Source organism: Lactuca virosa, chromosome 5 (genome assembly GCF_052849685.1).
Source record: "Lactuca virosa cultivar CGN04683 chromosome 5, Lactuca_virosa_CGN04683_v6, whole genome shotgun sequence".
Classification (NCBI taxonomy): Eukaryota; Viridiplantae; Streptophyta; class Magnoliopsida; order Asterales; family Asteraceae; genus Lactuca; species Lactuca virosa.
The window spans coordinates 159,118,605-159,131,538 of NC_136430.1; the positions used below are offsets into that span (position 1 = coordinate 159,118,605).

The 12,934-nt window shown below is 36.0% G+C and overlaps 1 protein-coding gene across 1 annotated transcript; it reads right to left on the bottom strand.

The window, feature by feature from the left end:
• Positions 1 to 11,360: 11,360 nt before the first annotated feature.
• LOC145116787 (uncharacterized) lies at positions 11,361 to 12,714 on the bottom strand. Its single transcript, XM_079053104.1, has one exon. It carries the CDS (start codon positions 12,583 to 12,585, stop codon positions 11,617 to 11,619), a length of 969 nt encoding a protein of 322 aa, XP_078909230.1. The 5' UTR covers positions 12,586 to 12,714; the 3' UTR covers positions 11,361 to 11,616.
• Positions 12,715 to 12,934: the final 220 nt, after the last annotated feature.

Sequence of the window (12,934 nt, forward strand, 5' to 3'; positions counted from 1 at the left end):
GGAGAGCGTGAGATTTGTGAATAGATCTATTCGGGACTGACAATCCCACACCTGAACTGCTAGCTACAGTTAGGCAGGCATGCCTGAGGTGACAAATGTCATTTGACCGACACCTGAAGAGCGTCGTAAAGGTCACTAGGTCATATAAAACATGGTTATACGACTCGCAATAAGTATAAACTAATAAAACTAATATACACACTGGTGGTCGCCAGAGTTTTCAAACAGAACTTACTATATGTACCAGTGATAGCCAGGGTTTTCAAACAGAATATTCTATACAGAGGTTTTCATACAGAATTCATCATATAATACACCTAGTAGTAACCAAGCATACAGACTAATATGTTTTATATACTATAACCGGATACAATAACAAAAATTCATAGTTAGTTCTATAACTCTTTAGTTTATGCATCAGGGTGACGTATGAAGAATACTCGATAGACTGTGGGATATGTGGTTTCCACCTCATTTCCTGTTCCTTGTTTGGTTGTGGACTTAGGGCAGATCCACATAGTCAACTGTCTGTGCAGTATTGGTTCATACGTAGCTAGCATGAACTAAGCAGTTATAGCTGGAACTGATATTATCTCACACTTACTGAAGAAAATATTGGATTTTCTTGGAAACATACGAATATTTTTACAGAGTAATCAACAGGTTTCTAATACAAAAACATCGCTTATGAACTCACTAGCTTTATGTTGATACTCTTTCAAAACTGTTTGTATTCTCAGGAAATCAGTAGACAGGAACCTCCTGGAGTTTTGAGAAGACGGAGCGTTTAGAGTCACGTCTTTCTATTTTGATTATACTTCTGATGTATAAAAACAAGAATCAAACAAATGTAAACCATTTTCATATATGTATTTAATGTAATGGTTGTGTTTACTATGATTGCTATGATACAATTATTGTGATACTACACATGACGTCATCCACCCCCGAACGTTTCCGTCGTTCCGGTTTGGGGGTGTGACAGTTTTTCCTTCCATCCTTCCGCCAAAAAATGCTTAAACAACTCCCGTTCTACTAAACACACTCACAACACCATTACAAACACACACAGCCACCATCATACGACGACTGGTGGTGGTGAAGTGGTGGCGGTGGATTTCCTGCCAAATAAAGCACACACACACACACAATCATTAGACTTGTAGCAGCAACACACGAACACTAACACAAGTAAAATCACATAAACACACCCGACATGGCTGTCCTCGAGGTGACAGCGGCATTCGGAGCAGCGGCATCAATCCTTCATCCTCTCGGAGTGACGACGACAGCAGCGCGTCGACAGAAAAGAACAGAGACGAGGAAGCGCATAGTCTCTGGCAAGGAACAATGACAGCAACGTCGTGGTTCGTCCCTTCAACCTCTTCTGCCCGACATCCAACAACCGACTCATCGATCCTTCAATTGTCGGTGGCAACTGAGGTGGTGTGGCTGGTGGCTCGCGACTTTGACAACGGCTAGGAGGCGGCGGTGGCGGTGGCGATCGGTTGGAGAGGTCATGGGTGGCGGCTGGAGAAGAGCACAAGGTGGCGGCTAGATATGATGCAGCTAGGGTTAGGGTTAGACGGTGACAACCTTAATACGGGAAAGAAAGATCACCAGGTTCAAGTCCCGTGCCTTTACCAAACTTTCATTCTTTTTAACGAGTTTAGTCCCTCCTCCACAAAACCTTTCCAACTTAAGTCCAGAATTTACCCTTTAGCCCCTGCCTCCAAAAATCCTTCCATACTAAGTCCCAGAAAGTTTCCAATCATATCTTGACTTCTGAAATCCTTTCCAAATTAAATCCATACTTTACCAAACAGCCCTCAGCCTTCAAAATTCTTTACAAACTAATCCGGAACTTACATTTTAACCCTCAAACTCTCAATTATGACTTTTTAACCCCCAAAACCAACGCCTTGCTAAATTATTCCGCATTTAGGGCTACTATTCATTTATTAATTTTATCTATTTATTTATTTAATAAACGGAATGTTACATGAGCACTCCTCAAAATCCTAGTATAATGTTTTGAACTAGATAATATGATTATATTTCATATGCTGTTGTAATTAGATTAATCATATATGTCATGATTATGTATAAAGATCACATAAGTCGTATGCTTGGAGCATGTCAAATGATACCAGTATAATCCGAGAACAAGTCATGGTGTGACTTATAGGGACATTATAAAGTACTTGCGAGAACTAGAGAAATATTCCTAATATGGAGTATTTGAAATAGAGTTATGTTTAAAGTTGTTACACATGTGCTAAACTTCCAAATAGATTGAGATGATTCTCAATCACAATCGGGCGTGTCCTCATTATGAATAAAGAGAAAGTTACATGGATAGTGTTTCCATGTAGATTTTAATTACAGTTACACATCAAAGTTAAAGTAGATTGTGGTTTGGAGAACCACATACAAACATGCTTAATGTATAGTTCATTATGACTATGAGTAATCCCATTACGCAAGTATTGGCATCTAAGTAATATTTAAGAATCTAATACATTCTCAATAGTTTTCTCTATATATGAGTTATATATAAAAAACTAAAAATGTTTGTATTTACAAAGTTTATACAAATCAAGTTTGTCATATATACTTAACAAAGCTCCTTCATTAGCTAAAGCATGAATATCAAGTTGGTGCTATATAGCCTTATTGATATAAGTAGATGTATTTGCTTGAAATTTAGTATTTGTATATTAGAACAATACAAGAAACATATATTGTAATGAGTTGATATATTAGATATGAGTATTTCATTAAACAATTGTTGTGTTCTATATTAGCATGTTTAAATCCTTGAATAACTAGGTTATTTTAAATGTTCGTAGTCGTTCATAGTTGTGGGAGCATCTATGAGGTAAGACTTATATGAGTGGATTGGTTGATTCTCATGGAGATGAGAATAACAAGATTTGCTACCAACTTCGTAGATACTTGATTAGGAGAATAAGTATTGGGCCTGAACTGCATCAAAATCCCTTTATGGATCGTAGTCATGAGTGATGTTTTGATCAAGGTTGTATCTTTGTATTTTTAGGTCTGAGATACATATTTGGGACTTGAAGTGTACGAATTGTTGTGCTTTAACATGTCTTAACAATGTTCCGTAAAAGGCAGTCATAAGGTCCATCGTTGGGTATGACATGAACTACATGATGGGCGTATGTAGTCAAGATGGGATTTGTTCCTCTTATTCGTTGAGAGTTAGACATCTAAGGCCTTACTAAAAGTTGAACACTAAATGAGATTGAAGGTGATCCATATCTCATGTTCGACATGATGTTTGAGACAAAGGAATAGTTGATACCACACCTTTAGTAACAGTTGTCGCTTAGAGCTCCTGGAATTGGTTGTTGATAAGATGGCACCCTTCATATGTTGTTAGGGGCAGTAGCCCGTAGCTAGACGTCAGCTAATATCTATGTCAGTTTGTAAAGAATCTTGTGCAAGTGGGAGATTGTTGAATCTATATGTCCAATAATCATTATTAAGTGATATTGCTAATAATATATGACCCTATAGGGTCAAACACTTATCAAGTTGGTACATTTTGTATACTTATTATTAATACGTTTATTAATAAATAATATCAATTCTTGTATTTAATTAGGGAATAGTTATTGTTTTGTGAAATTAATAATTAAAATATAGCATAACTGGTTATTATATCATATGGTATGATTTAATAAGTCATGTACAAAGTTTTGGACTAGTTGAATCCTTTTGTCTTTTACCTAAAGACAAAGTTTATATTTTATAAACTTTGAGTTTATAAAATTTAAACAGTCCTTCTACTTTACTAGTTAGACAATTTTTGTCTTCTTTGAAGGCATGGCCTTAATTTTTATTATAAGAAGAGAGGTTGCTTGTCAACTTTCTTCTTATGTCTCCCATGCTTCTAAAAGGCTACCAATACTTTGTGTTATTATAATATAAAGGTATGTCTTGCATGGGGGTATAAAAGGAAGGCTTTTGCATGATTTTTTGACTAGTTTTAATAGTCATTCTCTACTATGGACGGAAATTCTTCTCTTCATATACGTTTCTCTCTTTAGAAGCTAGTTTGGTGAATTAAAAGCTCCCTTGAGTTGTCTCCTTTAGTGCTTATTTGATTTAAGTACTTAAAGGCTTAAGACACTCAAGAAGACAATAAGGAACTAGCATTCCATGTGCCTTAATCTTGATGGTGGATACTTGTAGAGAAAATCATATTGTTTGATTTTTCTATCTTCATCAACACCGCAAAACCAAGTGGGTTCAAAGGTTTCCAAGGTTTTCATTCCAAAACACTCTTTGGTTGTTTTAATAGCATTCTAACCTCTATAAATGGATCCTAGATGGTTCGGTTTTGTTATAAACTTAAAAATAAACTTGTTATTTTCTAACGCTTCCGTTGATCGGTTTTTGTGAAAAACACACTTATATTTTGTATCAAACCCCATCAATCTGAGTGGTTTTATCGGAGATGATCAGACTGTCGAGTAAGAAATGTGGTTTTACAGTTTTGTGATTCCAGGTGATTAGCTTGTTTTGTTGGCATATGCTAGGTTCCGAGAGGTCTTGCAATATATTATTGATACATCGACTTTACGAAATGGTTGGAGAAAGCATATGGATTATATATGAAGTTGTGTTCTAAGACTCAACCGAGATATATTTCGAGGACGAAATCCAATTTAAGTGGGGAAGAATTGTAACATCCCAGTTTCAGGATGTTTATTATTTCAGGATAGTGAACCATAATTTGATCAAGTAAAAAGGCCTCGGGCTTCCAGGGATGAAGTGTGGACCTTATTAGATGTTGATAATTTTGGTTAAGTGATTTAAGCCCTTGAATTGTGTATTGGAGCCAAAGAGGTAAAATGGGAAAAAGTGATATTGTGGACTTTTTGCATGTATTAATGAAGTAAAATTTTTTATGTTTAAGTAAAAAGTAATTGAATAGAATTGTGGGGATTTTTAATACCTTTGTGTGTATATAAAGATCACTGAAAATAGGTTTAGAACGAATAAGTTATGATTGTTTGAAGCTGGAATGGAATCTGTGAAACGTGTCACCACGACGTGGTCAGAAGGTCACCGCGGCGCGATGAGTTGTGCAACTCAAGCCCATAAAATTAGGTTCTCCCCCGTATTTAAAGGCTCTACCTCTGTGTTTTAGGTCATTTTTTCAGCCTCCAACACATCAAGAGCTCCTTTGGAGGAAACCCTAGCCTCCCTTTCACAAGTTTGAGCCTCTTCTCTTTTCTCTTATCCATTATTGGTGTTGTTTTGGTGTTGTTGCTTGAAAGATTGATTGTAGGATCTCGATCCTTGAAGAAGGCAGCCTTCATTCACATTTTGGACCTTTGTAAGTCACAAAGTTCAATGCTTTATTGAGTTTTACCTTTGGACAAAATGAGTATCTTGTGTTTTGGTCCATTTTATGATGTTTTGGTCCCAAAACCTTTGTGTTCTTGAAGTTTGATGAACTCTAGAACTTCTAAGTGATATATTGATCTTTTTGACCTTTGCCAATAAATAAATGGGGTTTGCTTTAAGTCCATGCACAAGTTATGACCTTTTGTGAGGTTTTTGAATTATATAGCTTTATGAAGTTGTTTATATGGATAAAGTTGGAAACTTTATCCATTAGTTCCTTTGAGAGATTCAGATATGAATATTGTGAGCTTTGATCTTTATGGATTAAGCCCTTAATAAGGAGATGGATTCTAACCGGAAACGTGACGCGACCAAGGGCGGTCTGCGGGGCAGTTACACGTTGCATCACGTATGTTTTGTCTTTCTGTAACCACGACACGGTAAAAGAGCTTGGTTGCAGTACGGTGGCTAATGATGGTAGACCGTTGACTTTTTGACCAATTTGACTTTTGGCCAAACTTGGTTAGAATTGAGTATTTGGCTAAGGATTGGTCTTGGTTTGGCATTAGGTAGCATGTGTTAGCTGTAAATGTTTTTGAGGTTGTTGTTGAGCTTCTATCGTTTAGCTCAACTGAGTTTTCTCACTATACTTTACTTTATAGTATGTATCCTGGCCTGTTAAGATGGTGTTATGTTGTAGCGAGCTGTTAAACATGTAGGCTAGTTAAGACAGTTACCTGTGTTGTTCGATTGTTGTTGATTGTTTGTTAATATATATATATATATATATATATATATATATATATATATATATATATATATATATATATATATATATATATCGACATATCTTGTGGCGAGTTGAGGACGGTCCAACTTTGTGTTGATGGTCAAGATACTCGGGGCGGACTAACTTTATGCTGAATGCCAAGGGCATATCAACTTTATGTGATGTATGGTATTTTGGGGAACTCACTAAGCTTTGTGCTTACAATTGTAGATTAATTTTTTTTTTCAGGTACTTCGTTAGATCGTGGGAATGTGAAAGTGTGACTGTACACACACCATCAGTTTTATGATTTGAGATTCCACAATGTTTTCCTTTATAACTCTGATATTCGATTGTATGAACAGATGGTTTTGACTTGATTATAACTTTATGAAAAATGATGTTTATTCTAAGTTAAAAATGAAAATTTTATTCTGAAAATCGGAACGTTACATACAACCACAAACAAAATGTCCACCAAAACTCCTATTTTTAGTTCAAATTTATTTGAAAAACACTAAATTATGGTTGGTAGAACACATGCTCTACATTTTATGTAAGTTGTAGTTAACCTGTACGAAATCATAGTCATATTATACAAAATTATAGTCAAATTATATTGTGGAAAAAACAAACACGAAATCGCAAGTTAAGTAGGAGGAAATTGTAGGTGGCTCTATGCCATCTACAATTTCGGTAATTCAACATCTTTTCTATACCTATAGAACATTCGGCTAGAAAATAGGCTGAAATTACAACCCGCGTACTAAAATCATAGAAGGGACTATAGATATCCACATTAGCGGTCCGAGACCGGTCTCCTATCAATCTCAAAATGGTTCGGTCTTTGTGTGATTGGTCTAGAAAGGGTCCGGTCTTTTTTTCAAAAAGGTCTCGAACTAGTCTTTTTTTGTCTGGTCTTTTTTCGAACTGGTCTTTTTGGTCTTGTGCCTTTGGGACCGATCTTGGTCTTTTTCGGTATTGTGGTCTTTGTGCGTATTTTTCCGATTCGATTTTGAGGTTTGTTTGTTTTTTGGTTTCTATTTTGAGTTTTTCCGTTAACAAATGTGTGGCTACCATCAAAATGTTACACCCCCGAACCAGACGGCGGAAATGTCCGAGGGCTCGTGTGACTTAAATTGAAATATCATCACAATGAATATACATGAAATATAACATAAACATCACCATGCATTAATACATTACAACCGTCATTGTTCACATCCAGTACATTTTTTACATTACATAATCCCAAAAATAAATTGTTTATCAAATGACATCACAACAAAGACATTCAGACACATGCTTGATAATTCTTCATTCTAACGATTACCTGAGAACACAAGTTATTTTGAAACGGTCAACATATATAATGTTGGTGAGTTCATAAGCAAGTTTGATATGAAAATGTTTTGTATTGCTTGTAAAACCCAGAAAATCTGATATTTTCTGAAACATAAATTGTTTACGAAAAAGGTGTGATGATCCATAAGTATACGTGTAACTGATTTCAAAACATGCAAAGGTGAAATGTTTTTCATAATAGTTTCTTGTATTATAGTTGTTGTAAGTAAAAGTGAATAATGTTGTTCCCCCGGAAAACCCGATGTTTTCCGATATAAATAGTATGATAGTTTTGTATTATTGTATTGTCATAGCACATGAACATGATTTCCCAATGATTACTTAGATGGTAATGGATCTCTATGTGAGTCGTTATAACCATGCATAATAATGACTAATTCGCCTGTCTTGGCATTCTAGTGAATGCCGGTATTGAATTAAGATTTTGTCACCCTAGACTGGCCGAGTCTAACTGTAGCGAACAGCTTAGGTGTGGGGGAGTCACCCTCGTATAGATCTATACACAAACTCTCGCTCTCCCTCCAGGAGACTTTGATTATAACTACAGACTACGACCGACACTTATTGGTGTCGCCCGTTATTTCTCACTAATCCAAAAGAAATTGTATAACATTGTTTCACGACCCGATTTATGTTTACTTGAATAAAGGTAAGCCTAACAGACGAAAAGAAGAGGACTGCGGAGGCCCACTAACTTTGTATGTTATTACACGCTGTCGAGTATGCTACAGACACGTTATAGCCCATTAAGCATATTATAAAGGTTTAAGGTCTTATTAGCAATACAAGTGGACCATTAAGGTCCAATAGTATGTTAAAGCTAATAAAGGCCCACTGGGTATGTAATTGGGTCACCGGAAGCCCAATAAACATGTGTGATTATATTGGGCCCAATAATCAGGACATTGGGCCATGAAGGCCCAATAGCACGAATAGAAGATATTTGAGCCCAACCATTGAATCATTTATAATTTATTGATCTTAAGTTCGTAATGTAGCTGTTTGTTGTAAGTGAGATGTTCATTCGAAGTGTTAAAATGTTTTGACGTTTGATTTATAACGAAGCTTGGTTTTATATATATATATATATATATATATATATATATATATATATATATATATATATATATATATATATATATATATATATATATATAACCATGCGTTATAAACTTAATATTTTTAGCCCAATCATTTAATATTTATCTACTTGGCACAAAAACATTTAGTTTGATCAATTCAGCCCCTTAATCTATAAAAATGGCACTTTTAGTCCCCTTTTATGAAAATTGACATTTTTGGTCCTTAAACTGTTTTTCTTGACATTTTAGACCCAAATTTTATTTAAATAATAATTTCAGCCCAACAATATTGTATTTGTCATTTCCAGCCCTTTATTGTAAAAAGTTTACATTTTTTGGCTCAAATTCCGTAAGTTTTACAATTTTGACCCCAAAATCAAAAACTTTGCATTTTTAGTCCAATTTTTGCATCAAAGTCATTTTCAGCCCCTAAAAATAGTTTATTCATGTTTTAGACTCATAGTTTGATAAGTTTTCCAATTCAGCCCCTCAACATTTCATTTTTTTCGCAACTTTGGGCCCAAAAATTCGTGAGGCCCAAATTAAAGCCCAATAAGCTAAAATTTATTTTTTTGACCCCTAGAAAAGTGTTATTTTCATAAAAGTTAGATTTATATGTAAATAATACCATTTTGTCTTTATAAAACCGAAAATTACATATTTTACCCGAACTTTGATTATTTTTGCAAAAATGACACTTAAAAGGACTTTGACTTTGTTTTCACTTCTTAAGCCTAAAGATCCTTAGATCTTTGAAGTAAATTGTTTATTATGTACTTTGTTTATGTATTCTTCACACTTTAGCCATAGATTTCAATATTTAGCAAATAACATCATATTTTCACAACATAAACCAAAGAAATCACATATAACAACATATACACATAGATCAACACATGGTACTTATGTTCTCCCCCAAAAACAAGTAAAAACCGAAAACAAGGGGGTATGAACTCACCTTGGTTTGTGGTTTCGGTTTTGGAGAAGAAATGAAGAATATTTTTGGTCCTAGCAAGCCTCCTTGAGTTGATTTCGAATTTATGAAGCTTCTAAGGTGTTTATGGAGTAAAGATTTGTAAGAAAGAGTTCTCGATGTTGAAATGAAAGAAGATGTTTGTGTATGCTAGCACTTACCAAAGATTGACAACACTTGAAGAAGATCCTTAAATCCAAACTAATTTTCGAGATTTCTTTGAAGGAAGGAAGAGGATGATCTTTGAGAGAAATGGAGAGAATTTGTGTGGTGTGTGTGTGTGTTTGGTGGTTCTCGGCCGAGAGGAAGAAGAGAGGGGAGAGAGAGAAGTGAAGTGACTATTATGGATGCATGTTGGTCCATGCATGGATACATGGTGTGTAATATGGAGGTGACACCTCCCAAAGTCAACCCTCCCCATTTACTTCTTCTTTCTTTCTTTTTAAATGGGTCGAGAATTGCATTAAGAAGGGAAGAGGATTCATTTTGGCCCAATTCTTGATCCTTACTTGAAATCATGAGGTCCATAAAGGAGTTTTCGGCCCATTGGGCCCTTAGGGGGGGTTCACGACCCAATTAGCATAAAAGATTAGGTTTGCGGCCCATTAGGGCTAATTAGATTAGTTATGGCCCAACAAGGTTAATTAGGCTAGTTATGGCCCAATAAGGTTAATTAGGCTAGTTATGGCCCAATAAGGCTTATTGGAGAAGTTTATTCCATTTTAGGCCCAATATGGCCCAAAATGTCCATTCTTATGAAGGTGGGTTGAATTAGAGCCCAATTAAGAGTTCTAAGCCCAAACTAGTCAAATTGGAGACTTATTGGGCCATTAGACCCAATAAGAAAATCCTAGTCCATATTGGACTTAAACCGGGATTTTTAGGGTTTCCAATCTTTTGTTGACTATTTAAAGTGTTTGCATAGAGTGATTGATGGAACTTCGGTGTTATTGAATAAACATCATGCATACTTTCAAGTTTTAGTCACAAATGTTATCATTGTTAATGTTTACAAAAGCATTAGAATTCCTAGTTGTGACACAAAATAATACAATAAGGTTTACTTAAAATATTTAAGTAACACATTTTTTGAGACCGGTCAAAGTCGGTCTTGAAACGGTCCAGTCTTTTTTCCGACTGGTCTCAAACGATCCTTTCTTTTTACGGACCTATATCAGACATGACATGACAAGTCTTTTTTAGGTATGGTCTCGTTTTAGTTCGGTCTCGGTCTTTTTCCGAGACCGGTGTGAGCATTCTTTTTGTTCATGCCTAGGTGGAAACGGTAAAATGGCAAATGGCTTTAATCATATGTGATTTTGATGATGGCTATTTTTTATATTAGGTTAATTAACGGCTAAAACTTGAAAGGTCATTATGTAAAATAATTACATTTGTAACTTTTTCATTAAAATATAAGTGATCTAAACACAAATTAAATAATATCGATTGCTATTTTATAACATTAACCATTAATTTGAATCAAGTTATATCGAAATAATGTTTAGCTTAAACTGGGAGTTTTCAAAATATATAAAATTCACTTGATCATTTGTAACTCTTTTAGTTTGATTCAAGTTATATCAAAATAATGTTTGCTTAAACAAGGTGTAATTCACTTGATCATTTTTTAACCAGTTTTTCCATTATTCCCCACGAAATGTCGGTGAAATTATACTATTTTACCCTTTAAAGTACAAAAAGTGTACTAGTGGCGAGTATTGAGGATTAGAATCGGCATCACCACGTGTAGTGCCAAGACACTCATATGAACCCAAACAACACCTATTCCAAGTTTCCAACCCTTTATGTATAAATGCAAGTTACACCAACCAAGGGCTTTATAGTAAATAGTTTTCGATTACCCAAATCCAATAAACCATCTCCACATTCGAAAATAACCAAAATGCCCTTTTGACCTATAAAATGGCTTTAACATCCCTATGTGCAGCTTTATAAAATCAACATCACCACGTGTAATTTTCAAAATGATACTTGGGGTTCTGATATTCTTACAGAAAACACCAAGCAATTTAAGTAATTTACTTGGCAGTCCCTCTACCTGTCGCGCCCTTTGTCCGGATAATCGACTCGATCCTCTGCAACTTCAGATCGTTCTTGAACTTGTTGATGAAGTTATCGGCCTTTGTATCGACTTCGACGTCATCCTCTTCCATCACCCTAGCCGCAGACTTTCTCTCTCTCACGGTTACCGGCCGGCGAGACTCCACGATCTCTTCCTCCTCGAGATGCGCGAAACCCACTTTCAGACTTGCTGATTTCTTCATTTTCGCCGGTGGCTTCGATGTGAGGTCACTTTCGGACTTGGTTCTGTCATGCCCACCTTTCAGTTTACTGTACACCTCATCCAAACTCTGTAACTCATCAGCGTGTTCATCTTCATGAGCATCTTCAAAGCCCGTATCGCTCCGGATCTCTTCATGGGTCGGGTCGAAATCGAAATGACTCATCCTTGTTTCTACGGTTTGTTGATGTTCCCATACGACATGGGTCTCCGAATAAGGGATTGGTGCTTCATGGGTTTGATTGAAAGCAGAAAACTGAGCGGCGGCGTTGGCGTTGCCTGTCGGAGTATGATCGGATCTGGTTGAATCGAAATCGTAATCGAAATGTTGATAGTCGATAGGTTGATTGAATACATACTGTGTAGCTGCTACTTGTAAAGGTTCTTGGTGGTGGTCGTCCTCCGGCGAAAAATCTTGTTGGGATCTGTGGGGTAGGAAGTTGAAGGACTTGAGACGGTAGAGGATGGAGGAAGATCTGACGATTTGTGGTTGATTCCGGTCATTTGGATGGTTCTGAGAATTGTGTTTTTGTTCTTGTTCTGGGTCTTGTTGATGACGGTTTTGTTGATGGTTGTTGGGTAAGTTAGAGGTGAAGACAATGGTGGCAATCATGACGTTTAGGAGGACGAAGAAGACAGTGGAAGTGAACCAGCTGTTGAGCGAAGCCCAGATTGATGACGGTAGGGAAGTTGCAGAGTCATCCATGTTTTAGGAGAGAAAAGGGGTGAAGAGGGAAAGGTAGAGACCAGAGAGTGAGGGTGTTGGGTTTGGGTGGGATATTTTCTGGCTTTCCAGTTGTGTAGTTGGAGGAGTTTAGTGTTCTTGTCTTTATCATGAACCCATAAATCCCAACTATAGCTCATTTTGAATGAAAAATATTTGATCTCTTGTGTAAATTAATAAAATATCTGGTTAACAATTATAAGTCCAGAAAATTTTAATTACACAATATCAAAATTAAAGTTACGGTATGCTTTTTTCCGTCCATTATGACTTTGCAGAGAAGATGTAGACCAAACGTCTGTAGTCTGAAAAAAAAAGACTGCTTGTTTTT